Here is a 27,589-nt window from a genome sequence, read left to right as displayed (position 1 = left end):
GGCAACCATTACTGTATTCTGTGCATTTCATGTAAACAGAATCATGCACTATGTGATCTTTTGTGTCTGGCTTCTTTCACAAAACATAATGTTTTCAAAGTTCAGTATTATAACAGGTATCAATACTTCTTTTGGTTTTATCTTCAGTATGGTTATTCTTCTTCCTGCTCAAATCTGCTGTTGAGCAGGGACTGCTAGTGAATTTATCATTTCAATTATTGTACTTTTCAATCTATATTTCTATTTGGTGGTTCCTCCTCTTCCTCCTCCTTCTCCTCTTTTATAATTGCAGTTTCAGAGACTCCTACTATAATGTCTCTTACCCTGCAGGCCAAAGAATCAATGTGGAGATTATGCCATCTATGCAGCATTCCTTTTCAATTATATATTTGGGGACTGGGCAGTGACTACTGGGTGGGTCCTGGTGGGATCCACTGAACCCACAGAGCCAGCCTCTACCTGGCCCTAATCTGCCCCCACTCAGTACCATGTTGACTCTTTGGATTCCTGGGTATCAATGTCAATTTAGGCTTTGTGTCCAGGAGTCTTCAAAACATTTGGGTATTTCCCCCTTTCCAGTGGATGCTCGCCCAAGGAAATAGCCGTAGATCCTTTGGAGGAGGACTGGTGAATCTTCATCATATGCCCAACGGTATTGCAAGGGTCTCCCTTAGGGAGAGTTGGCCTCTCCTTCAGTCAATGGGTTCCAGGTCTAAGAAATGGCTGAGGCCCAGAAACTAGGTAAGAGATTATGACTTTTTACTGGGGTGGCTGCCTTCAGCCTCCTGATCATCTCTCGTTGATTTATTTTGGTTATATAAATTAAGCAATATCATAGTTGTTTATCGTATTAGTTTTCTACTGCTGCTGTAACAAACTACCACAAACTTGGTGACTTAATGCAAATTTACCATCTTAAAGTTTTGAAGATACGAATCTAATCAAGCCTCTAAATCTGTGCTCAATACAGTAGCCACTTGAAGTTAAAATGAATGAAAGTTAAAATTTAGTTCTCATTCACATTAGCCACATTTCAAGAGCATAGTGGTCACATGTGGCTAGGTGCTAACATAACAGGAAGCACAGATATGGAGCATTTCCACTAGCACTCTATCTAGAGCTAATCATTTATGAGAAATACAGAGATTAGAGAAATATGTTAAACAATATCACAAGGATGCAATCATCCAAATTCAAAACATAAAAATTTCTATAGGAAAAATAACCCAATTTCTTTATCAAATAAATGGCATGGCAAAAAAGGGAGAAGGGGGCTGTTGTAGATTTAAAAAGATTTAAAAGGAAACACTAACAAAATGCATTGTGTGGACTTTTCACTGGATCCTGCTGAAAGGGTTGGGAGAGTCAGTTCCTTCACTTTCCTGGTGAACTGCCATTCATTTCCACATCTCTTTTTCCGGGAAGCCTTCCTAGCTTACCTCACTGCCCTACCCTGTACCATCCCCAAAGGGCCTCTCTAGGCTTCTTTCCTCCTGACCCTGAATGCAGCCTACTTTTTGTGACATGGGAGCTGAGATTTGCAGGAAGAGAAAGAACTAACCAGAAGGAGACTTTGGAGACCTACCCACGCAGAGGGCAGAACAGGTGCCAAGAACAGAAAGGAAGCCAGTAGCTGGAATGTAGAGGCCAAAAAGGAAGTAGGATTCCTCTGAGAGGACATCAGGACCTTTAAGGCCATGGTAGGGAGTTTGCATTTGTCTGAAATGCCATGGGAAGCCACTGGAGAGGTTTTAAGCCAGAGAATTTCCTGCTGGGTCAGGTAAGCCTCTCTGCTTCTCTGAGCTGCTGGCCCTGGCACCCGCTAACGTCCCTGTTTGGCAGGATCCTGCTGGCGGCCACCTTAAGTGGCGCCACCTTAAGGAGGCCCCACCCTCGACGCAGCCAATGGTCCAGTGCAGCCGCGACCCCGCCCACTCCGCCCACTCCAAGTGCCTACACTCCACAGGTGCTGCTCAGCGATGGCCCGCCTGCTCCGGGCTGCGACCTGGGGGCTGCTCCCCTGGAGGGGCTACTGCTCCAGGGGGACGCAGGTAGGCCGGGCAGCGCAAGAGCCCCCTGGAGGGTGGGGGGCCTGATCCCGGGTTCTCTGTGACGTACCATGCGACCTTGGGCAGAGGATCGCTGGTGTAGCACGTAGTGGGCATTGAGTGGATGGGCTGAGATCCCCACAGATGCGAGTGGGGCTGGGGTCAAATAAAAGGTTTGTGGGCTGCAGGACGCCCCCCTGGGACGCCCGAATGTATAGATACACATTTAGAAAGAATGCCTGGGAGGCAAGGGCCCGAGTTCCAGGCCAGGCGCTGTCCTTGATTTGGCCTTGGTTCCCCAACTGTAAAATGGGAAGAAATCCCACACTGAGGCAAAGTGTGGCAGCCAAGGTGGGGTGGTGATGAGCAGACTGGGGGAGATGGAAGCTTTTCTTTGCTAACTCATTTTGCAAGCTCTGTCTCTCCTGGGTGCTTGGGGCAATGCTTGGCTGGCACCTGGAGAAAGGACAGACAAGAGCCGCCTTTTGTTGTTGTTGTTGTTTATTTATTTATGTTTTTATGTTATGAATATACGTTTTTATTTATTTTTCAATTTTTAAATTAATTTTTAATTAAAAAATATGACAACGAAGAAATACATTCTTAATACATGATCATTCCGTTCTACATATATAATCAACAATCATCACATAGTTGCATATTCATCATCATGATCATTTCTTAGAATATTTGCATCAATTCAGAAAAAAAGGACAACAGAAAAAAATTCATACAAACCATGCCCTTTACCCCTCCCCTTCACCGATCACCAGCATTTCAACCCTACTAAATTTATTTTAACAATAGTTCCCCCTATTGTTTATTTATTTTTAATCCATATGTTTTACTTGTCCGTTGATAAGGTAGACAAAAGGATTATCAGACACAAGGCTCTCACAATCACTCAGTCACACTGCGACAGCCATATCATCATACAGTTATCTTCAAGAAACATGGCCACCGGAGCACAGCTCCACATTTTCAGGCAGTTCCCTCCAGCCTCTCCATTACATCTTGACTAACAAGGTGATATTTATTTAATGCATAAGAATAACCTCCAGAATAACCTCTTGACTCTGTTTGGAATCTCTCAGCCATTGACACTTTATTTTGTCTCATTTCGCTCTTCCCCCTTTTGGTTGAGGTTTTCTCATTCCCTTGATGCTGAGTAGTCAGCTCATTCTAGGGTTTTTCTCAATTCCTTGGTGCTGAGTCTCAGCTCATTCTAGGATCTCTGGCCCATGTTGCCAGGAAGGTCCACATCCCTGGGAGTCATGTCCAACGTAGAGAGCGGGAGGGCAGTGAGTTTGCCTGCTGTGTCGGCCGAGAGAGAAAGGCCACATCTGAGCAACAGAAGAGGCTCTCTTGGGGGTGACTCTTAGGCCTAATTTTAAGTAGGCTTGACCTATCCTTTGCGAGATTAAGCTTCATATGAACAAACCCCAAGATTGGAAGCCTGAGGAGCCACCTTTTTAATTCACAGAGGCAGGGCTGGCTATTTTAAGAAAACCCTGCTGACAGACAGATTAATTTTTGTAGAACTAATCTCTTTTATGTTTTCGTTGTTTGTACTTTCTGTGTTTTTGGTAAGGGTGCTGTTTTTTCTGAAGTGCAACATTGGTCCCAATGGGTCAGTCTGGAAAAGGGGCATTCCTGTTAAGTGGGTTCACTTAAATTGGGGCCCACCAGGTGAGGCCAGCTGAGGAGACTGTTAGGGATGGTGCCAGTGGGGGATGCTGAGGCCAGAGGTGCCAGCAGCCTCCCCACCCCACTGCAGGGGCCAGGGCTGTGGTTTTTCAGGGCATCCTGGCCATGGGTTTCTTCCTACAGGGCAAGCTCAGCCAGGATTTTGTGGAGGCTCTGGAAGCAGTTGTGGGATCCTCCCACGTGTCTACTGCCCCTGCGGTCCGAGAGCAGCATAGGCATGATGAGTCGCTGCACAGGTGTGTGGAGGGCAGGATGCGCTAGTGCCCAGGTGTGTGTGTGGGCCATGATGAGCTGGTGGACAGGTGTGCAAGGAACAGGATGAGTTGGTGAACAGCTTTGGGAGGGGACATGAATTGGTGACAGGTGTGTGGAGCATCATGAGCCAATGGACAGGTGTGGGGGATAGGATGAGTTGGTACACAGGTGTGTGTGGGGTTTGATGTGTTGGTGCACAGGTTATGTTGGTGCAGATGTGTGTGAGGCTCCATGGGCCAGTGGGGGGAAATGGGACATGAGTGGGTGCACAGGTGCATGTGGGGTGTGATGAGTTGGCACACAGGTATGGGTGTGGCTTGATGGATCAGTGAGCAGGTGTGCAGGGGCGCATGATGAGTCACTGCACAGGTGCGCAGGGGCATGATGACCTGGTGGACAGATGTGCAGGGAGGACGTGAGGAGTTGGTGCATAGATGTGTGTGAAGCTAAGTAGGTCAGTACACAGTTATTGGGGGGCCTCATTGCTCAGTACACAGATGTGTGTGGATGCTCATGGGAACCCCCAGTCAGAGCCCCCACTGGGGGTGAGAGAGGGAAAGCCCTGGGTTGTCTCCCCCACCCCAGCTGTTTTGGGGTGCTCTGGCATTCTGTACCTCTCCTCCACACCCATGCAGAAGGATGGTCACTACTTGTCCTCCACTGTGTAGCTTCAGGACCTGCACGACCTCTAGGCCCACTGGAGTGAGAGTGGGACCAGAGGGTACCAAGACCCCCTAAATCTCTGGGCATCTGGTTCTAGGTGCCAGCCCCCGGATGCTGTGGTCTGGCCCCAGAATGTGGATCAGGTCAGCCAGCTGGCAGCCCTGTGCTATGGCCAAGGCATGCCCATCATCCCATTTGGCACAGGGACAGGCCTTGAGGGTGGAGTCTGCGCTGTGCAGGTAGGATGGGCCCCCAGGCCCCCCTCCTAGGTTTTGGTCTCATCGCTTGTCACCTTGGTGGCTACCTCCCTCCCCCACCCCACCCCTGTCCAGCCCTGGGCTGGGTACAGGGCCAAGACCGAAGGGCGGCCCTCTTAGCACCCCTCCCACCAGGGCGGGGTCTGCGTGAACCTGACCCACATGAGCCAAGTCGTGGAGCTGAATCCTGAAGACTTCTCCGTGGTGGTGGAACCGGGTGTCACCCGCAAAGCCCTCAACGCCCACCTGCGGGGCAGCGGCCTCTGGTTTCCAGTGGGTAGGCCTGGGCTGAGGGCCCCCTGGTGGCAGGGTGGCTCCAGGGGCTTGGCCGGGCCCTTCTCCCCCCACGTTGCGGGAAGGGCTGGTGCCCAACCCAGGCTACCCTCTGCCCCCAGACCCAGGTGCAGACGCCTCCCTGTGTGGTATGGCGGCCACGGCGGCCTCGGGCACCAATGCTGTGCGCTACGGCACCATGCGGGACAACGTGCTGAACCTGGAGGTGGTGCTGCCTGACGGGCGCCTGCTGCACACCGCGGGCCGTGGCCGCCACTTCCGGTGAGCGCCCGCCGCCGGCTTCCCGCTCCTCTGCCCGCCGGCCTTCAGGGTGGGCCGGCCCGGCTCGGGGTGGCAGGGAACCCTGTCGCGTGGGCAAAGGAAGGTGGCTGGTGCTGAGGTCTGTTCGTCCTGGTGAAGGACTTAGAGCCTGCGCGAGGCCGCTTTGGGCTGCAGAGCAGAAGGCCCCGCGCCAGGAGCGGGCTGCCTTGCTGCCAGTCTGGACCCGGGTGGGAGGGAGCAGTCCCCCACCTCGCAGGGACTTGGGGACAGAGCCCTGGTTTCCAGCTCCAGGGTCCTGCGGCTGTGGACCTGGCCCTTCCCCCACTCTGAGCCCCAGGACTCTGGGCCCAGTGACTCAAGCCCTGGACCTCTGGCCAGACGTCCCATGTGGCCTGGGCACTCACCCCCGCCTTGCTGTGTCTCCACGGCCTAGGAAGAGTGCAGCTGGCTACAACCTCACGGCACTCTTTGTGGGCTCTGAGGGGACGTTGGGCCTCATCACTGCTGCAACGCTGCGTCTGCACCCTGTCCCTGAGGCCATACTGGCCGCCACCTGTGCCTTCCCCAGTGTCCAGGCCGCTGTGGACAGCACGGTGCACATCCTTCAGGCGGCCGTACCCGTGGCCCGCATTGGTGAGGCGGGGGCAGGGGCCTTGCAGGCAGGCTCCCCGGAAGAGGAGTCCTTCGAAAGTGTAAGGTCCCCTCCCTCTCCCACTCCCCAGAGTTTTTGGATGATGTCACGATGGACGCCTGCAACAGGTACAGCAAACTGAGCCACTCTGTGTCGCCCACACTCTTCCTTGAATTCCACGGCTCTGAGCGGGCGCTGGCAGATCACCTGCAGCAGGCAGGTGTGCAGGGTGCTGTGGGGACGGGCAGCAGCACTTGGGCTGCCCCAGCACAGGACTTGGCATCACCGTCCCTACCATCCTACAGAAGAGATCTGCCGGCACAACGGAGCCTCCCACTTCTCCTGGGCCCAGGGGGCGGAGGAGCGCAGCCAGCTTTGGACTGCACGGCACAATGCCTGGTATGCAGTCCTGGCCCTGCGGCCTGGCTGCAAGGTGAGCCGAGACCCACAGCTCTGCCCCAGGGGCCTTTTCCTACTGTTCAGAGGAGAAACCAAGCCCACAGGGGGAGGGGCCTGGCTGTGCTGGGCCTAGACCCCAGGCTGCATGCCCCCCCACTCCCCAGCTGTTTTCATATACTTTTCTGGCAAACCTCTGGGACTCACAGGCCCTGGAAAAGGGGCAGAGAAGTCACCCCTGAGGGAGGGGAGATGAAGGAGCAGGCAGGCACCGTGTGATGCTCTTGGGAGTTGTAAACACAGAGGGCGGCTTTTCTGGAGGAGGGGATGATAAAGCGGAAACTTGAAATAGGAGCCAGACCCGGAAGGGGAAGCCAGGGCTCCAGGCAGAGGGAAGTACCTGCAAAGGCTCAGTAGTGGGGGGTTGCTGGGAGCCCGTGGGTAGCTGAGGGCAGGAAGCAAGGCAAGAGTTGTGAAGTCCTGGGCTGGCAGGGCCGAGAGAACACACCCAGGCCAATCACCTTGTGTGGGTGGGAGGAGAAGGGACATGTGAGGCCAAGAGCTGACACCAAATGCCCCTCAGACCCATTTTTGGCCTTGGCAGGGCAGGCAAGGAGGAGGGGGAGGACTTGATGGGCCGCCTCTTCCTCCACCCACCTGGCCAGGGCTATTCCACCGATGTGTGTGTGCCCATCTCCCGGCTGCCGGAGATCATGGTGCAGACCAAGGAGGACTTGAAGGCGTCGGGACTCACAGGTTCTGCTTGTCCCCTGCTTGAGTGCGGTGGGGGCGGCGCTGGGGCTGGCCGAGGCCAAGGGGAGTGGAGGGTGGAGGCTGGGCTGGAGGTGGCAGTTTTGTCCCCTGGGCACCCAGGAGCCATCGTTGGGCATGTGGGTGATGGCAACTTCCACTGCATGCTGCTGGCTGACCCCAAGGATACCCAGGAGCTCCACAGGGTGGAGGCCTTTGCAGAACAGCTGGGCAGGTAGGAGCAGCTGGGCAGGTAGGAGCAGAACCAGGGGGGCTGAGGGCAGTGGGAAGAGCACCTCCTGCTGAGGGGCTCTTCTCCACTGGCCTTCCAGGCGGGCACTGGCACTCCATGGGACGTGCACTGGGGAACACGGCATTGGGCTGGGCAAGCGGCTGCTGCTGCAGGAGGAGGTGGGTGCCGTGGCCATGGAGACTATGCGGCAACTCAAGGCCATGCTGGATCCCCGAGGCCTCATGAACCCAGGCAAGGTACTGTGAGGGGCTCTGAGAACCTGGGTCCCCAGGTCCCCAGACAATGGAGCCTCCTCGCTCATGGAACCTTCCTTCATGCTTTGGAGCAGCCCTCTGCCTTTCCCCAGGCCCTGCAGGGAGGACAGCTGCTGAAGCCATCTTTGCCAGCCCTCTGTGTTCAGGCCCAAGGCCGGAGGGAAGAGAAGCCTGGGCCTTTGGCTCCTCACCGGCCCTCTTGTCCTCAGGAGCCTTTGGTCCAGTATAAGGACTAAGGGCCAATCCCGAGAAGCTGCCTCCTCTCTTACGCATCCTGCCTTGGCTAGGAAGGCAGGACTAGGGTAGCTACCTTTCATCTAGGCCTCCCCACTGTGGGGGCCAGGAGAAAACTTGGAGGGACCCAGCAACCTTTGCCTCCATGCCTGGGGGGTGGAAACCTCCCACTTCACATTAACTGTCCTTCAACTGAGCCCAAAGCTAGGTACTACATGGTCTTGGGAAATCCAGGTCTTCTCCTTAGGGCCCCCCAATTAAACCCCACTTACCGCTGTTTGGAGGTTAGCAGGCAGCACCTGTGTACAGACCTTCCGTCCTGACTCTCCCTACCACCTCCAGGTTCTCTGAGGGCCCTGTGCATTGGCCAGTGACGCCCTCGTTGCAGGCCTGTCCTTGCCTATTGCAGCCTGGAATCCACTTGCAGGGACCTAGGTCCATGACGCATCTACTCCCCAGGTGAGCCTGAACAAGGCCTTAGAATATTTGAACACCTCTCCGAACAGCTGCTATCAACCATTAGAAATGGAAGTGAGATGATGCTCCCTGTACATCACCTCTCCAGGAAGTGATGTATTGTACTACTAGCTTTTTGCCCTCAAAGCCATAATTTGCCCCCCTGCCTGGCTCGCTCTTGTCTCATCCCTAGTCTAGGCTGCTTGGTGGTTGTTCCCCCAATGCCCACAAGAGGGCAGGCTCGAACCCCACAGCACCTCCTCAGGGCAGCTGCTGCCCAGGCCTGCCCTGCGCTGCCCGGAGGCCTGGGCTTGGGGGCTTCCCTGCACTGGGGCACCCATCTTCTGGGCCGGGGAGGGGGGCCTGGTGTCCTGGAAATCTTTCCCACCTTCCTTGCCTTCTGGGTCTTTGGTCCCTGAGGAAAGAGGCTGGGTAAGCAAAGCGGGGCAGTCAGAACGGGAAGGCAGCAGCTCCTGCCATCTCACTCTCCGGAGTTCCTGCCTCTGAGGTGCTTCCTGCCTGTAACCCTTCAGGCCCCTCATCCTCTCTCCCCATCAGCTGGTCTGACCCTCCCTGACCTAGAGGCAGCGCCACTCCTGGCCTGGGCTGTGGCTCCTCTGTCCAGCCCCAGTTCATGGAAGTCCCCCCTCTGTGCTAACGGTGGGCTGAGGCCCGGGGCCTGTGCTGGGGGGCACTAAGACCACAGGCACACCACCGTGACGTGGACCTGGGCCACGAGGGCACTCCTTGGTGAATTTTCTGCTCCACCGCCAGGCCACCCTGCGTGGGAACAGCGCCTGTGCCAAGGGGGAGTTTGGAGGAAAACCTCATCTGCCCCCTCCTCACATCAGCCCCAATGCACATGCTTCCTACAGAGTGGGTATCGCAGCTCTCTGCTGCCCAGTCCCCTCCTCCCGGACTGCCTGCCGGCTGTCAGCCTTGGAGGCTGGGGCAGGGCTCTTCTCTGTTGGGCCCCCACTGCCTGGCAACTAAGAGGTACTCAGCAAATGGCCATTTCCTCACACTTTTTTTTATTAAGAAGTATTTCTAACATACAGAAAGGTTGATAGAACAGTACACATTCATTGAGATACCAGCCACTGAAGATTCAAAATGAACATTTTTGCCTTATTTCCTTTGTGTGTGTATTTTTTGGACTGTCTGGAATTGTTACACATTTCATATCTCATTCATCTGTATACCTAGCATCTATTGCCTAAGAATAAGGTCATTTTACAAAATCTTAATATAATTAGATGGCTATTAAACGAAGGGTCCTGGTAAGGTGCTCCTGTCCAGGAACCTCTCCAAAGCATGCTGGGCCCTTAGCAGAGGGAATGGATTGAACCCAGCTCCCAGCTCCTCCTCGTTCTCTCACCTCAGGAGGGCAGAACAGGAGCAACAGCAGATCCCAAAGGGTTGTCTAGATGGAGAATGACAAATCCTACTTAGGCCTGGGAAGCCCAGAACCTCCAGTCCCTCTCCCACCCCAAGAGTTGGCACTCTGGGTCTGAATCCCAAGGACCCGGGGCCAGCAGAGGGCTGCAGAGGGCCAGGTGGGAGTGAGAGTCACTGGGAGTAGGGATTAGCACCAGCCCCCAGGAGCCTGGAATAGCACCCAGAGTGGCCTACAGCCCTGCCCCAGACCAGCTCATGACCACCCGGCTCACCCAAGGCCACGCTGACACAGCCGATTGGGCACACAACTACCCGTGGCAGGTCTAGGGGTCAAGCGGGGAGACCTCCTTCAGGGCTGGGCCCTGCTCCATCAGCTTTGCTGTTGGAATTAAATATAGCACAGGGAGACACAGTTGCCAGGCAGAACCGGAGGTGCCATGAATAGAACAGTGCCCTTTGCAGTGACAAAGCTATCAGGAGGGAACCTGTGAGGCATGTGCCATGGGCTTCAGGGTAGAGTCTCTGACCCTCATGGTGACCTCTGGCCTGCATGACTTTTGTCCTCAATTTACATAAAGTTCAGACGAAGGAAGTTGTTCCCCCCAAATCATTCTGCCGTGGAGTAGGAGTCAGGATGCTGACGGTTCAGAAGGCTGCCCGTACCTCTCAGGAAGGTCTCTGTCCCCTGGGCACTGATGCGAAGGTCCAGGCTCAGAACCACGAACTCTTTGCTTGTGTTTCTCCAAACGCTCAGGGTGCTGGCGTGCTGTGGCTCCATCGGCCCCACTGGTCTGTGATGCCCTAAACCGAATAGGTGCATCAGGGAGGTCTGATGTCAGCTGCCTGCAGAACCGGGGGTCATGGCTGCACAGTCCATACTCCTGGACCTGGTGGGTCAGCGACCACAAAGGACAACAGCATAAAGGGGGTCGGAGAGGGACTGGAGTTGGAGCAGAGAAGCAGTGGAAATGTCTCCCTCAGGAGTGTGGCTCAGCCAAACTCTGCAGGAGGCCCTGGAATGCTCTTCAGGAGCCTGCCTGGCACAGGGAGAGAGGCCTGGCGTGCACTGCCACCCCTGCCCTGAGCTTCCCGCCCAGCCCACAGCCTGCCAACTTGCATGAGCCCTGAGAGGCTGGTTCTGGTTCAAGGGCTGTGAACTGGCTCAGCCCCAAATCAGGGCCTCCCTCTGGGCCTCAGTGAAGTATGCCCGTGAGTCAGCACTGGAGGCGAGAGGCCTGAGCCACTGAGCAGAGCAGCCAAGAGTATGGAGAGCAGGGGCTGTGAGGAAGAGGGTCTGCGTTGACACCTGGGAGGTAGAAGCCTGCATCCTTGAAGCTCAGTGGATGCAAGAGCTCTGCCCCTGCAGAACTTTCTAGAGGTGTTCTGTCATAACCACTCCATACATGACTGCAGATTATACCCCAGTACCCTTAAGAGAGCTAGTAAACTTGTAGGATGCAGATATGCCCTCCACCCAGGTGTGACCAGCCTGAGAACTACTTCACACACTTGTAACCCCAACTAGCCTGAAGGAAAGCTAAGGAGATAGGCAAGGGAGTGGGGCACAGGCCTTCACCCCCATTTCTTGCATGTATAACAATACTTTATTAAAATAAAATCACACAGTGCACCTTTTATTAGACATTATTTTAATACCATATCAAAACACCTTGACTAATGAGGAAAGCTTTTTTCCCCAAGCTTTGAACATTTTTTTAAAACATTTTTAAAGTTTTTTTTTTTTGTATTTTAATATATAAATACAGAAACCTATCTGGCATGGGCTGATGCCACGTGTGAACACCAATGGCCAAAATGTTCTCAAACAGAGTGCCTGAAAACGGGTAGCAGTACATACTTTCTTTTTGTCTTTTTTTTTTTTCTTAAGTTTTCTGGAAAAAAAAAATCCACAAGGGTCTAAGAAAAATGTTCAGGCATTTTTGCAGGACACTTGTGATTATAGATCCTCTGAACTGACCAGAACCAGGAGAAAAGAAGGAAGAAATGGAATGGAGGGGAGAGAAGGTCCTTGATGGGTTGTTTTCTTTTGGCAATGAAATCAAGATATCAGGGTCCCAAGGGGAGAAAAGTGCAAAACCAAGACAGAAAAAATGGCAGAAAGAATGCACCAGGGCAGCGGGGATGGCGATGAAGTGGCCAAAGGGGGCGCTGGGACCAGGCTGTGCATGGGCACTCACACCACCACCTCGCTGGGGTGGGGACTGGGCCGTGACCACGTGTCACCAAGTGGGGTGGCGCTGGGCAGCAAGCGGCAATCTGTAAACATCACGAGGAAAAACACCAGTCGACACTAGACTTTTTTTTTTTATAATTTTTTTTTTTTTTTTGTAAACACGTTAAAGACAGACCCACAACGCCTTTCAAAGGTGGAAAAAGAAAATGCCCTTTCCCTCCTGGGATGAGGGGTGAGGGGAAGGATGGTGGTTGATTTTTTTTCTTCTCTCCAAACTTGCTCTCATCCAATTTGGTGTCCTCAAGGGAGAAAGGGAGAACCGTTCTCTGGAAGTCAGCGCAGAAGGGGTGCCCTGTTTCCAGGGGTGTCCCGAGCTCAGCTCTGCCCCAGTGTCCGAGGACCCTCCTCTCAGGAACAGGGGGGAGGGTCTGTCCCTGTGTGGATTGTAATGAGTAAGTCGTGCTCCGTTTGGCCGGAGGGCCGGCTGTGCCGTGGCGCTGGGCTGCAGGCCCGGGTGGGTGGGCGTCTGGTGGGGGTCTGGGCAGGACCCCTGAAGCCAAACCTCATGACAGGAGTTTGGATTCACACTCCAGCGCCAGGCTCCACTCCCTCTGCCTCACTCTCACCCTTGCTTTTCTTCTCCCCAAGTCATCAGTTTTTGAGGTGAAGGTAAAAGAGCAAATGTCCCTGATTTGTCTGACATCATCAGCTGTGCTGGGAGTTTACTTGGAATAAATAAAATAAACCTAACAAAGAACAAAAAAAGAGAGAGAGAGGGAGAGAGAAAAGAAAAGAAGCACCCGAACCTTTGCATGTGAGAGGAGGTGGATTCAGGGTTTTGGTTTTTCTGGGACTTTTGTTTGTTTGCCAGAAGGAAAGAAAATGCCAGCCCAGAGTTCTGAAGGGATAGTTAAGTTGGGGGACAGGAGAGGATGGTCAGCAGTAAAGGAAGGTGCCCCGGGAAAGAAATGAAAAGATCAAGTCCAGAATGGCTGCGTAGGGTTATGTGTGCATACTGGGTTGGGGGAGGAAGCAAACGCGTTGGCTGGTGCTGGATCAGGAAACTGGGCCGCGCCATGCACAGGGCTGAGCTGGCCCAAAGGCCTCAGATGCATTTGGAAGTGGGAGCGCGGGAGGCAGCCTGTGGTCAGGAAGATGACAAGTACTTGCTGTGGACGATGCACCGTCCCATCGGCTGTCTCACTGAATGAGGGCAATGTCCACACGGGGACAGGGATGATATTATCTCCCTGTCGCCAAAGCAGGAATGGAGACTCCAAGAGGCAGGATTTGCCCCAAGTTCCACAGTAAGGGCAAGGCAGAGTCAGGGTGCAAACCGAGGGCCTGGGTGGTCCCCAAGCTCCTGCTGCTTCTCCTACCCTTGCACATTCCAAAGGGTACGTTGTAAACTGGCTGTGGGGAGCTCTGCCCCAGACATCTGGAATACACTGACTTTGTCTCTAACTAATTCTAACCTTTTTGAATTATGCACGTTATTTTGTATCTCTTTTTCTTTCCATGGAAAACCAATTTCATTTACCTCAAACTACTCATGGATAAGGCATAACTCCTCTTTTCCTCTGTTCCTGCTTTCTTCTGGGAAGTGTGGGTGTGTGTAAGGGCACCCAGCCTGCCCAGGCCCCCAGGGGACATGATGGGAGCCTGGTGCCCCCCTCTGCCCCAGGCTCACCTTTGAGAGGAGTCAGCAAGCCCAGCGGGTCAGTCCGCAGGGTGTTCAGGACAAGATCTGTTCACTTCAAACCACGAGTCTATGCAACTGGAGGGGGTGCAAAGGGAAACAACGTTACCTGCTGACCAGGTCTTTGAAAGGGTCAGATTCCTGAGCAAGAGTTTCCTAAATCTTTCTTGAAAGGAACCCTGGGTAACAACCATGTCTCCAGAATCCCATATCCTGAAGTGGGGAGGAGGCAGGACACCAGTGATGACAATGGCCCAGTGGAGGTGACAGCCACCCTGGGGCAGTTCTGGGCACAGGGGCAGGGCGGATCTGGGCCTTGCAAGAGGGGAAGGGAGTGGCTCTGGAGGGACAAGGCGTCACCTACACTGGGCCCTGGAGGATGGCAACACCTGCCAGCAAGACGGTGAGAGCATGCAGGGCAGTGGAGGGAAACCACAGTGAACTGTCCCTGGCTTTGAGCTCACTGCCCAGGGGCAGACCACTCAGCAGCCCCCAACCTCTACCCTGCTTGGCTGCACCCACCCCTTTGTAGAGAAGGTAGGAAGAGGAGAGCTGATCCTCCTGGCTTCCAGGCAATGTGAGGAGCGAGAGCCAGGGAAAAGGCTGGCAGTGGAGCCCTGGTCTCTAATGCTCATAGAAAAGGATTGTCTGAGTCCTGAATCCAAGAAGGAAGAGAGTCTGCCCCAAGACAGCTTTCTGACTTGTAAATCAACATCTGGGTATTTTCAAAGAGAGGAACCAGACAAGTAATTTGCACAATATTCCCCCACGGCCAAAAAACAATCTTATTCAGGTTCTGGTTAGTGCTTCCCTGGAGCTCTAAAGCACTGACCGGACAGGGACTGCTTCTCCCAGGCCAACTTTGGGGGCTGGTGCCCGCAGGCCTGTTGTCCCCCGAGCCAGGAAGCTCTGGGCTGGAGGAGTGAGAGAGCAGGTGGTGACCACAGGCACAGAGTGTCCTCCTGCCACGGGTATGGAGGTGTCTTCTTTCCAGTTGGAAACAACGAGGCCCATGCTAGAGACAAGGACAAGCCTCTGCCCTGCTAATTTTAGCAGCTTTCAGGGCTGCCACCTGGGTTTCTGCTGCCTCCTGGTCTTCTTTGGAACAGAGGCAAGACTTGGGGGCAGCACAGACTATGGTTCTCACCCCGTGGAGCAGGAAGGGGCCCATGGAGGAAGAAAAAGCTCAGGGGGACTAATGGAGCCAACTTTGCAGGTGGTTCCTAAGCACTTCCAACTTGTAGGCTCCACAGGGCTCCTCACCAGCTCCTGCCACCCAGAACTGACAAAGCAGAGCAAGTTCTCGAGCAACTCAACTCTGCCCTGCACCTGAGAGCCTGAGCCTTTGTCAGCACATCGGACGTCATCTGCTGGCTCTGCCCCAGCCCCACTCAGAGCCCTGATGGGAAAGGGCAATGGGAGAGAGAATGGCTAGTGATGAGGGTCTGCTCTTCTCTCTGCTCACCCCAAGGAAGGGCCCCATGGGGTCTAGAGTGGGCTGAGCTGCTCCCGCCAGCCCTCTCATACCTTTTGTGATAAATGCACAGGCAGGGCAGCCTGGCTATCGTGTCACCCTGAAGCAGCTCCTCCAGGCAGATCACGCACTCACCCGCGTCTTTAGTAAGCACGTCATCTGTGAAGAGGGGAGAGGAGAGAGGGTTAGTCACCAGCAGATGGTAGGACAAAGCAGTCACAGGACTAGGAACTAGTTGGGACTTCTTAGGTGGCCCAGACTGTGCAAGGCTTGGCGGGGGTGGGGGGGCGGGGGCACAGGCATCAGATGGACCCTGTCCTTAAGGTCCTCACTGTGGAGACAAGACATGCACACCATCAATTAACTACTTGAAGACGACCTGAGATTAATGACTAAGTCAGTGGTCCAGGCAATAGAGGAGAGAAAAGACTTGGAAGGGAGAGACAAGCAACAGAAGTAGCATGAGGCAAATAGTTTCCCTAAATATACTTTCCCCTAAACATACACATGTACCAGCAGCACTGATTTCTGGTTTGGAAAAATATGGTAACGGGGAGAGTGGTACAAGGCAAGAATGAATGGCAGGGAGCTACTGCACACCACAGGCCACCAGCAAAACCATGGCTGGAAGAGCCCGAGCAGAATATGAGCGAACACCAGGGCTGAGTCAACAGTCCTTTCTGTGATCCGTGCACTGGCCACTCAGAGGTGAATAAACCACAGCCTTAGGAGTCAAGAAGCCCAGAGCCTAGTAGGGGAAGCTGAACCAGTAAAGGAAAATGAACAGCATGCTAAGTTTTGGGAAGTCTTATGACACACATAGGCCCATGTGTGAGGGGTACAGAAGACACCTAACTGGGGTGGGGACTGTTCCAGGAAGGCTTGAAAGATTGAGGTGAACTCTGATGCATAAGGCGGGGAGAAGGATGTTCTGAGCAAAGGGAATGGTACCCAAGTGTCTGGGAACTGCTGGAAGTTTGCTAAGGGAGGTGCAAAAAGAACACAGAGGAACAAGGAGGAGGTGAGACCAAGTCACCAAGGACGAACTTTCATGTCTGGAATGTGGTATCTGGCTCTATCTGGTTAAGTGAGAGGTACTGCAGGTGCACCATGATCACATCTGGTCTCTGGAAGCTCCTGGAAAATGGACTGGAGGAGGCCACAGAGAGGGAACACGCTCTGAAGGCCAGCGCAAGGGTGAGGAAAGTCGGGTACCCGTCAGGGCACAGGGAGGAGGACAGGCATGGGAAGGAAGCGATGCATTCACAGTTGGGCGGGAGGTGTCCACCAGGCACCCCCACTGGGACATGCTCATGGAGATGTCCAGGTGTCTGCTGGACGTCTAGATTCAGGGTTTAGAATAAAGATGTGGGCAGCAGATACAAATGTGGGATAAAGAAAATGCTAGGGAGAAAGTTTAGCTTGAAATCCAAAGAAGGAAGATGGCAGAACCCAGGTGAACTCCAAAATCAGAAGGCAGGTGAAGGAGACGAAGAGAATAAAAGGTTACCCAAAGGTTCTCACAACCACAGGAGAAGTACCAAGAAATTGGGGTTACTGATGAGAAGAAAGGAGAGTTTTAGCAGGACCAATTCCTCAGCACTAAAAAATTTTCATGGTTCACAACACTGCCAAAGCAATATAACGAGGTCCTTTGTGTGTGAGCATGTGTTTTCACGTGAGCCTCATAATTATACAAGCCGGTAAGGCAAATGATGCTATTTTTCTATTTCGCAAATGAGGATACTGAAGCCCAGAGAAGTCAAATGTCTTCCCTCTTCACAGAGGGCCCGTGAATGCCAGTGCTGGGACTGGAACCCTCCACTTGGGTGCCTCCTCCAATGCTGTTTCTTTGTGGCCTCTGATTTTTTTGGGTGGAAAGCAATTCACCTGGGGCCCATGTCAAGATTATATCAAACGAGGATTCTTCATGGCCTAGAAGGCTATGGTGACTCAAAGTGCCCCCACCCCGCCAAACACACACAGCAACCCTGGGGTAAAAGCATAAAATAGAACAGATTCAAAACTTAGTGCCCTGTGCACATGAGTGATGAGAGAAGCCATTCTTAGGCACGTGGCTACCACACACACCTACGGTCATTTGCTCTGGCTGTTAACCTGTGGCTAACCCAAGGGAGACCTGAATAGTTCCACAGGGTAAAACACAGATGGCGCACAGCCTGCCACTGTACCCACCTCAGCCTCCAAATGCGGTATGCTGCAGATCAATACAAAGAGTATGATTTCATTTTTTAAAGCCATATATACTTAACTATTTGTGAGCATATATGGTTATGTAAGCACAGGAAAAAGTCTAGAAGGCTACACAAACTTTAATATAATGGTGAAGGGAAGGAAGAAAAAAGGTTTTTCTATACTTTTATATTGTTGGAAAGTTTGAACATGCACTGCTTTTATAATTTAAACCCCAATGAAGAAGTATACTGGTGTGAGCTCTGCATTTTACTCTTATGCAATAAAAGGGTAAGATGGATTGGTGGCTGTATGGAGGGATGGACAGACTCATGATAAAGCAAGTACAGTACCAAGTACAGACTCTAGGTACTGTGTATATGGGTATGTTTGACATTTTAACTAATAAAATATTAGAGGAAAAAGAAACAATAAAGCAAGGTGGAAAAGTATCTCAGCTTTAAGAAAGCAGAGCTGTACTGCAGATGCTCTTGGACATTCTCTTTGTTTTAGGCACCGTGCCTATAACATGACAGTTTGGGCTACAGATCTTGGTTTCCTTTCATATCAAAGTCCATACTTGGGAATTTCCTTTGGAGTGTGGTGGCATTATTGACTTCGAACTAGGTTCCCCTGGCCCTTTCCCCCTACTGATTGATAACTAAGCTGTGAGCTCAAGGGGCAAGTTAGAATTCTCTGGATCCCAAACAGCTTCCTCCACAGGCTGCTCCAGAAGTGCACATGTGGCCCCCTGAGGTGACTGAGATATGGGGCGGGGGACGCCAGGTACAGAGCTCAGGGGCTTTTTTCTTGGTCAAAATTGGATTTGATTCTCCTCTCCTTTCACACTGCGTATCACTTGGGGAAGGTAAATGTGCAGATGGCAAGGACGATTCATTTTTTTACCCTAGGGTGAAAGACCCATACATTCAAGCACTTAAATGAACACATGCGGGTCAGACGCAGCGTTTTTCTTACTCACAGTTGACTACCAGTGTGCAGCGTAGGCTAGCCTGGGTCTGCAGCAGTGGTGGGAAGCACTGCAATGTGCAGCTGTCCCGCAAGGCTGGCACATGGCGGGAGCACGTTTTACTGGCTGCAAAAGGCTGCCTGAGGGTTCCTGGGGATGGGGAGGCGGCAGGCTTGGAAGGGAAGCCAGTGGTGCCCACACCTACCTCAGTGCCCAGGGAGCCCCGCTGCTCCTACGGAGGAAGGCAGCAGGAACACAAGACTGGAAACGGGTCTGAGTGGGTGGAGTGAAACTTCTTATCCCCATCACAGGGAACAGCCTCTAAATATCCCTGACATACCAAGCAGGGGAATGGAAGTGGCCGAAGCTACAGCATGGCTATCAACCAATTCCCACAACATTTCCGTTCTTAACACAAGGAAGCCCATGGCCTGGTATTGAAAAGAAAGGTCATGGCTGAAAGCTTGCAGCATAGAACCATGCATCCAGAGCCCAGCAGAAGTTCAGACCACATCTGCAGGTAGATTGAAATGTCCCTTGGTATCCCAGGGCCCAGAGGAGGGGCTCTATGCTAGCTGATGATGATAGGGGAATGAAGCTGTACTTTCTGTCTCTGGGGATTCTGCCTGATTCCACTGCCCCTGCCCACCCTCAAAACCCTCTCAAGCTTCCTGATATCAGTGTGCAAACCAACCAATATGGTTGTCCAAGGAAGAACTGGGAAGTGTGTTTGGTCTGGCTGGGATAGCACTAGATGATGCCAAATGCTGGTCCCCAACCAGAGGACCAAACCAAATGGCAGGCCAAGCTCTCTGGAGCCAAACTGGGAGGTGTGATGATTGTGCAGAGGCTGGGGTTGGGAGGCGAAGGACTACTTCTGTTCCCTCTGAGATACAGGGTAACACTCCTGACAGCATCTGTCTGCCAAAGAAAAGAAATCTAGAAGGAGGAGAAAACAGAGCCCTGATTTCTGTGGGACCAGCTCTATGCTAGGAACTTCACAGGTATATCTCAAGGAATCTTAGGGCTCCTGGGGTGGGCTCTGCCTTCATCTTCTGATAAGTCCTGGGGAAGTTGGGCAACTTTGATAAGTGCAGTTGGTAAGTGGCCAACTTGGGGGTCTGAATCCAGATCTAAACCCAAGCCAAGCACCTTCCACTCTGCCACCTGGTCTCCTTTCCTTAGAACAGGGTGATAGGGGTCTCTTTCCTTGAGGCAGGAAAACACTGCCCATTTCACAAGCAGCTTCGAATCTCTGTTTGTGAATGTATATATTAGAGGAAGGGGGGAGGGGCCGGGTGGGGTGGAGGAAGTTAGGTGCTCAGAGTGAACAGGCCAGAGTTTAGGAGCTGCCCTGCTGCCTTGACCTGCCACATTGGAGCTACATACCCTGCAAAGAACTCTAGCAAAATGCTCCCCAAGGGACCCCGAGAGGTGCTGGTGGCATGGAGAGGGTGAGGAGGCCCAAACGGCTAAGGACACATTTTTGTATCTGATGTTGTACAGCTCTGAGTCAGCAGCTGAGAGCGGAAACATATACGTACATTCCCTCTTGTGCCTGGTGACAGTTAAGGCCCCAGTAGGAAGGAAGGCAGGAGCCAGAGGGAGAACCCCTAGCTGATGATGCAGTCACTGGCTCCACCCCCTGGCCCCATTTCCAGTCTAGGTGCCAGAGTGCCTGGTCTCCCAGTCCTGCCAGCAGGCGTCAGCGTGGGCAGAGCTGCTGGCCCAGTCTCCAACAGGAAGGGTCAGAGCCACCAATGCCAGGCCTGGCTGGCTCCCTTCTTGGGAGATCTGGGGTGTTTGGCTCTCCAGGCAAAGGGAGCCCTTGGGCAGAGACAGCACCTCCACCAGGGCAGCATCCCCACCCCAGCACCCCGGGACTGTGAGGTACAATCCAGTTAACTGTTCTGGTGGACCTGGCTGAGACAATGACAGCCCAGAGATAAAGCTGTGGCAGTGGAAGCCTGGATGTTTCACATTGACAGAGGCTCCCAGGGCTCCCTCACTCAGCCAGACATTTCCGGTCCCCTCCACGTGCCTGCGTCAAGTCCCTGCAGGCCTACCTCCCCTTCCACTCCTCATTCACAAGCAGTGGTGGCCCGGGAGCTCTGGAGGAGTGGCCGCCCTCTCCCCTCCCTTCTCCTCCCCCTTCCACCCACCCTCCCTCCTCCTGTTCCTTCCCTCCCACAGGAGGGATATCAGAACACCTCTGCAGCCACCAGGCTCCAGCCAGACTCAGGGCGCTGCTGCAGCATCTAGCGAGAGCTCCTGGCTGCACCCCACACAGAGCTGGGCAAGGCGTTCAGTTAGGTTCCTGGCTGCCCTCCTGCCTGACCACAGGGTCTCTGAAAGTTGAAGGCACAGGCAGGGCACAGGTCTGCATGCCATGAGGAAGCTGAGGGGAAGGACTGTCTTCTGAAGCAGTTTTGACAGCCACCAAGCTCTTCTTAATATTGCTGCAAAGGAAACTGCCACAGACATATATCACAAAGCCAAGGACCCTGGCTTGTCTAAGAATCTGTGGCCCATCCCCACCCCCACGCTTTTAATCCATGGTCTGCCATCTATTATGACCCTATAATACTTTAATTCTCTTCTGTTCAAAGCAAAATCAGACCCCTCCATCTGGAGACTCGTTCTGTGAGCTAAGCACACATTCCTGAGGCTTCAAAACTGCAAATGGAGATAGGGAAGGGAGAGAAAATAAAAGGCCCATTCAAGCTGACCACATTTACCCATATAAATGGGTCCCAACAACTCTTCTTCTCTTTTAGTGTTCACACCTTCCAGGATCCCTAGATCCAGAGCTGCCCTTGAGAGTGGGCTCAGGACCATAAAGAATTAGCAGCCGTGGCCCTTCCCACCTCCAACATGAGGACAGCACATGCACAGGCCTGGGGGCTGCGCACAGGCAGGGGGCTGGCCTAGGGGGCACAGGTTACTGGTCTTCTGGGTGAACCAGTTAAACCAGTCTTGTCTTTCCCAAGTTTCTTTTCTTTTTTTCAATCTGGCAGGCAGTTACTGGAGGCCTTCCAACCTGCTGCTTAGGCCAACCCTCATAATAAGAAAACTACTACTTGCTGTCTGCCTCATTTAGGAGGTTTCCACTTTTTTCCTTTGGTGGTTAACTAATTTTCATCTTATATAACCACATAAATCCTCTAAAAATTTCCCCAATTTGTGCCAGAACTACAGTGTGTGTGCATGTGTGCGTGTGTCCGCGCACGCGCGTGTGTAGATGGGAACCTCCTGGGGAGTAACTAGGAGTTCTAGTGAATCGCTGTAAGGAAACAGCCTTCTCTCTCCACCTACTAAAAATCCTTCTTCTTGCCCCCTTTCCAGAAAGAGTCCTAGGGTGCCACACCTCACAGACTCTTAAAAGCATCCCCCCCTTTTTTTTTTAATTAATAGAAAAGGTGAAGTGAAGCAGAGGAGGTTGGGATGATGGCAAATCATGGTGAAAACTGTTGTTGACAAATCAAGTAAACACCTCAGTTTCCTGATTACCTGTGGTCAACCTCTCGCGACTTCTACTCCAGGCTATACAAATTCCACTGGTAAACCCTTTCCTCCCTCCTGGAGAGTTAGGGTATCTCCAGAGAGACACCTGCCTCAACCTGAGGAGTCTGCTCCTCGAGGGTCTCCTTTCTGCATTAAGAGTGCACCCAGAGGGGCCAGATCATTGTTTCCGAAGCACCCTCAGCAGTTAGACGAACCTCACTGATACAGGACCAGATGCCATTGACCTTTCTGCCTCTGGTGGGTTAGGACGGGCTTCTGTAAAAGATCCTTGAATTCGAAGTCTAGTTTCCAGTCCCTCCTGACACACACACACACATGCACACATACACACACACGCATGCGTGCGTTTATGTGCACACACACACTCCCCACCCCCATACATAAACACCCGAAGGAAGTGGTCTCTCAATCAGAGGAGGAAGGAAAAAACAGGAACAGAATAGAGAGCAGTAGTTATGCTCTCCTCTTCTCTAAGTCAGGTGACTGCGAGTGCAGTTCCTGTGGATAACTTGTGCTCATGCTGGGCAGCCACGCCTGCTCTCTTGCGCAAGGAAAGGAACACCCTTCCCTACGGCTGTTGGTGGGGAGGAAATGTATGGGTACCATGAGGAGCTTAAGGCTAATACAGAAGGGGACACAGAGACCATCGGAGACATTAAGGGCAGGTCAGGAGAGCACAGAAGGGGACACAGAGACCATCAGAGACATTAAGGGCAGGTCAGCAGAGAAGCCCAACTTGCTTGCCTTCTCTATTCTCCAAATGGTAGGGTAACCCCTTCCACAGGACTGTGTCCTTCAGAGCTCTTCTTTCAAAATTCTGTCTGAGAATTCTAACAGCCAAGTTCTCTAAGCCAAGTCCACTCTGAAGCTTTTTACATCTTTATTACAGCAAAGACAGTGTCTACAGACAACACTTCATGCAACCTGCAGGACAAAAAGGGGGCTTCATGCAGTCTCTACATATGGGAAAAATAAGTGAATACAGTTTTTGAGATCATGGTTGGGGAGTAGAAGACTCTTCTCCCTCTGTGGTCCCAAGCAGAGACGGGTAGCAGGAACAAAGCTGAGCTTGAGTCTCCTTGACAGAATGCACACAGACAAATCTGATGGGAAGAGATAACACAGGATATCACAATAAGAGGCATGGCAGTAGCCAGGCCCAGGGAACAAGGAAAGGCTGTCCACTGGGGAGAAAGGAAGAGGTTTCTTGGATGCTGCCCTGTGGCTGGTCCTCTGATCTGAGTAAAGGTCAACAGACTACATGTAGCTAGGACAAGGGACAAGCACATAACATGCCCACCCACAGGTAGAATCTTTTGGCCAAGCAAGTAAAATAAACAGATAAGAGGACAGTAGGATGTGTTTCTAGGAGAGCTGAGTAGATTGGATTCATCATGCTTATTTCCCAGGAGCAATCTGGAAGGTAATAAACTCTCTTTAGCGAGCTCTCCTAGGCCTACACTGGGTGGGGAAAGAGGACATTTGGGCCTGAGGAGGCTGTTGGGGCAGAAGCCCAAGGACAGGTCTGTAAGGAGTGTTCACTCAGCAAACATTCATAGTTAGGAGGGGTTAAATAATCCAGGCTCGCTGTAAGTACAGTCCTTGACCTCTCTACCAAATCCTAAAACTTTCCCTAACCACTGCTGTGACTTTAGTACTAAAGGTAGACATTCTCCACTCGGACTCAGTGCCTGTTCTCTTGGAAGACCCAGCTCTCTGATGAACGTGGTTTGAAGACCAGGCTCACACATAATAGAGTGGAAAAACCAGAGGGCCACCAGTAGCACAGGACAAGCAGCATTAAGGAGCAGTCAGCCCACTGTGGTTGCATTTCATCTTTCATGGCAGAGTCCCCATCAATTAAAAACTTTATTTACTTATTTTTCCCATATGTAGAGACTGCATGAAGACCCTTTTTGTTCTGCCGGTTGCAGAGAGAGTTGTCTGTAGACACTGTCTTTGCTGTAATAAGAAGGCAGCCATGGCTTCCTAACACTGACTGTGTACCAAGCTCTGTACTGAAATTCCCATTTTACGGACAGAAGACTGAGGTCTGTTAAGCTAAGTAACTTGTCCAAGGTTATACAGTCAGAGAGTGGTAGAGGCAGGATCAGAACTCAGATTGGTCTGACTCCAAATTCTTACACATATCATACCAAGCAGATGTTTACACTCATTTTGTCTAAGAGGTGCCATGTTAGGGTGACTTGGGTTTCACAGGATCCCTTGCCTCCATGATCCTACTCTATTGTATTCACTGCTTGGCTCTGAGGCAGGCTCCGAGGAGGGAAGCAGCATAGCCTTTGGTGGAGCAGTGAGGGAGGGTGCCAGCATTTTTAATCCCCAAAGGGTATGCAAGTATTGTACTTATTCCTTCAGGCTGTCTGCCGGGGGGAGTCACAAGGCTCAATCAGGTGTTCTCTGGAGTTGCAAACTGACAAGGAGAGGCTCAGGCTTCCCACACTCCACACACACCACCTACACACAGGCCATACCTTTCCCAAGGAGAGATGCTGCTACCTCTGGGGTCCCTCTGCTGCTCAGAAACGGACTCCTGGAGTGGATCCAACTGTCCTGGGGCCTCCCACAGTCAGGGGTGTGAGTGGGTGAAGGGGTGGCTGTATCCCAACCAGAGGTCCAAGGAATTGAGGGTGCAGAAGAAAGGGCAGAAGGACTAACTACGCACCCAGGAGACTTCCTGGCACCATGAACCTGAACCCTGTGCCTTTCTTCCTGTCCCACTCCACAGTAAGACTCTCTGGGACAGTCCAGTTCCTTGTCACCATTTCGGCCAGAAGGTGGGGTGGAAATGCAGCACAAAGCCATGTGAAGTTGGGGAGACCCTCACTCAAAGGTTCCCCACAGAATGGCTGGTTCCCCTGTTGAGGCTCAAGGAGGCTGGTGAGGCAGGCCAAGCGCTTACCATTGTAGGACAGGCGTGGTTTGCTCAGACACATTATAAAGTGCATTTCCATCTCATCAGAAGCCACAGACTTGGAGCAAATGGGGCACTTGAAACCTGAAAGAGAGGAAAATAAGGCGAAATGTTTTCTCCAAACCAAGGATACCCACAACAAACATGAATGACTACTGCCATGTGGGATCAGAGACAGCACGGAGAATTACAATCGAGATAGACCTTGGACCTTTTCTTTTCCATTAAGTCATGCAAAATACTGCTATTTTACCGCAACAGTCTTCAATTCCCATGTTTTCAGTGTGCTCTCTTGTCACATGCCCCTCGGTAAGTTCAACAGAAGTCACTGACACCTGATTGGAGCTTTACTTTCTTTTAGACCTTTTATCAAGAGGGTTTAGTGGGAAAGGAAAATAAGGAGGCATCAAATCAAGGCACTTAAATAATCAGTCTTTAAAAAAGAGTTTAATATTCCTCTACCTCATAGCTCCACTCCACCCTTTGTATGGATACTTCTTGGGAGGAATCACTACAGTTACTGGCACCTCCACTCCTCACCAAGCTCCCCCTCCTCATCCCCGTAACCAGGTAGCACCTGCATCCCTCACCCAGAGCACCTTGCAACTACCAGAGAAGCAGTGGCTCCCCCCTGGCTGGGGCAGCTACCCCTGGGAAGTGTACGAACAGCGGCGTGACCTCCAGGGCCCACTGGGGTGGTCCCATGTGTCACTAAGACAGTAACAAGTGTTCCACGATGCCAGGCAAACACAGGGTATTCCCAAAGAAGTACGGACTGCTCAGACACCCAAAAGCCTCAACAGAATTGTATTGGTACTGGCAAAGTTTTGTTGTGAGTCTTCTGAACTGAACTCCATTAAGCAAACCTAATCCCTTCATCTAATTTTTCATGCAACACAGATATAGTATTTCCAATTTCTCTATTTTACTCTTATTGAAATTGTTTGAAAATGAATGTTATTTTCCATGTGTATCCTCTCCAAAAGATTTGATGCTATTAAAAAGTTATTTATTCATCCGTATCAAATTTTACAAATTACAGCTTCTCCCTTTGGTGACCATGATTCCTACTTGCCCAGGTCTGGATTTCCAGGGTCAAATACAGTAAATGTAAATGTTCTAGTGAAGAGTTAAGTCTTCTGTTAGTTTTTGTTAACTCTTTCCATACACAGTTTTATTTGATACTGATTATTACGGAACATATAAAAGACCGTGTGCTTGTGCTGTCAGCTGTGCCAGGACAGTGGGGGAGTGTGCACTGTCACCCGTGTCCTTCACAAGGCTGCCTGGCTCATTCCTCGTGGAAAGCCAACGGCTCTGACAGCTGGGTGGTGCTGAGAGACAGGAAGCAAGCCGGCTCACACGCCAGTGTAGAGTATGAGCACTTTATTTAAAGTCTCCTCCAAACCCTCCTCTTTCCAGTGACAAAGCTTTGAACTAAAGAACCAGACAGAAAATTCAGAGTCTAGTTAACTAGGGACAAAGTGGATACTTGACTTAATGGCACATGCCTATTCCCCCAACCTCTATTCTCAAAGAACCCAGAATCTTGGCTTCTCGGCTAAGAAAGTCTTGGAAATGGTACCAACTCAAGGACTTTGGCCAGGCTTCGAGAAAGAGCTATATTATATTATTTTTAAAAATCTCTGGGTGGTTACAAATCCATTGGTATGAAAATCAGAAGATTAAAAGGAAGCATGAGGGGTAGGTATTCCCATTTTCTGGCAAAACTGGATGTGATGTTTTACATGATTTTCTACTTCAGTTTAGAAACTTACAGATCCAGTGTTGTATGCTTGATGGAGAGATGAATAACGAACTGGAGTCCTGTCACATGCAGATGCTCTTCATCCCTAACCTAAATCTCTCTGGCCCTTGGATGTGCCTCCAGACCTATGCCCTACAAGTAAAGCCGAAACTTAGAGTAAATAACATTTCACAGAAGAACCAGCTCTTGGAAGATTAAGTCTCATTTTCTTCAGAGATTCATTCACATAGGTTTCTTTTTTAACCTCAAAAGACCAAGGTTTTGTGACAGTTTAAATGACTACAGGATACTTTTACTTTAAACTTTAAACTTGCTAATTTAGTGCCTGTCTACAGATCAGGGGCTTGGAGCTGTGGACCAGCAAGGAAGGATATGCTCTGGGGCCCGGTCCTCTAACACCAAGCCTTGACACCTTCACTGTGAGGTGTTAGAGTGATTTGTTACTAATAAAAAGCCTTCATATCACACCATACTTACCTTTTGGATAACAGAACAGATTCAAGGTTATTCCCTTAAGGGCACCATTCCCCCCTTGCATTCCAATGTGACTCCTTGAGTGGGGAGGGGCGTGGAGCTATAGCGGAGGTGCTAGGAAGTAGGCTGCCCTGGTAAGCCCAGAAGACAGTCCACAAAGGACTGACATTTACATTTATGTCCTAGGGAAAAAAGTCGAATTACTCACCAAACCCCTTGATTTTACAGATACAGGCAGCAGGGAGGCCAGAGCTGTCCAGGGTCATATAGCTAAGGTGGTGGAGCTGAGACAAGAATCAGATTTCTTGGCTTTGGATGTCAAGTTCTTTCATCAGGGAAGAGTTTCCCACAGGGTTTTAAGGACAAGGTGCACTGGGATATGCTATCCCTGGAGAGGAGGAGCCCCTGCAGTAGGAGGAGACCTGCGTTCTGACTGAAGCAGGTTTAATGCAATTACACCTGCATCATCGAGTTTTTGTTTTTGTTTTTTCCTTTTTTGG

At 51.6% G+C, this 27,589-nt stretch overlaps 2 protein-coding genes across 13 annotated transcripts in view; one reads left to right on the top strand and one right to left on the bottom strand.

Annotated features, from left to right (window-relative positions):
- Positions 1-1,921: 1,921 nt before the first annotated feature.
- LDHD (lactate dehydrogenase D) lies at positions 1,922-11,608 on the top strand. 5 transcript variants are annotated; one of them, XM_077133038.1, is made up of 12 exons: positions 1,922-2,051; positions 3,879-3,991; positions 4,771-4,912; positions 5,066-5,207; positions 5,326-5,485; positions 5,919-6,118; positions 6,208-6,336; positions 6,422-6,549; positions 7,178-7,268; positions 7,448-7,497; positions 7,595-7,751; positions 8,346-11,608. In XM_077133038.1, exons 1-12 carry the CDS (start codon positions 1,980-1,982, stop codon positions 8,375-8,377), a joined length of 1,416 nt encoding a protein of 471 aa, XP_076989153.1. In that variant the 5' UTR covers positions 1,922-1,979; the 3' UTR covers positions 8,378-11,608. The 5 variants fall into 5 exon arrangements, with proteins under 5 accessions (XP_076989153.1, XP_076989152.1, XP_076989150.1 ...); XM_077133037.1 differs by having other exon boundaries at positions 7,386-7,497; XM_077133035.1 differs by having other exon boundaries at positions 7,595-11,608.
- The window catches only part of ZNRF1 (zinc and ring finger 1), a 112,875-nt gene continuing 94,522 nt past the window's right edge, over positions 9,237-27,589 (bottom strand). The window contains exons 2-5 of one of the 8 annotated variants that reach the window (XM_077133043.1): positions 24,836-24,931; positions 15,278-15,383; positions 13,742-13,828; positions 9,237-10,744 (exon numbers count right to left, since the gene is read on the bottom strand). In XM_077133043.1, coding sequence (XP_076989158.1) covers positions 13,771-13,828; positions 15,278-15,383; positions 24,836-24,931 — 260 coding nt within the window. In that variant the 3' untranslated portion in view covers positions 9,237-10,744; positions 13,742-13,770. The other 7 variants (XM_077133040.1, XM_077133041.1, XM_077133044.1 and 4 more) reach the window with 7 other exon arrangements.

Source organism: Tamandua tetradactyla, chromosome 16 (genome assembly GCF_023851605.1).
Source record: "Tamandua tetradactyla isolate mTamTet1 chromosome 16, mTamTet1.pri, whole genome shotgun sequence".
NCBI lineage: Eukaryota > Metazoa > Chordata > Mammalia > Pilosa > Myrmecophagidae > Tamandua > Tamandua tetradactyla.
This window is presented reverse-complemented; position numbering and strand designations above follow the sequence as displayed.

Bases quoted from the DNA above. Each gene is read 5' to 3' on its own strand.
- LDHD (XM_077133035.1), top strand. From the start codon at position 1,980: ATGGCCCGCCTGCTCCGGGCTGCGACCTGGGGGCTGCTCCCCTGGAGG. The intron at 5,208-5,325 runs GTAGGCCTGGGC...CTCTGCCCCCAG, and splicing joins CGGCCTCTGGTTTCCAGTGG to ACCCAGGTGCAGACGCCTCC. The intron at 7,269-7,447 runs GTTCTGCTTGTC...GCTGACCCCAAG, and splicing joins GAAGGCGTCGGGACTCACAG to GATACCCAGGAGCTCCACAG.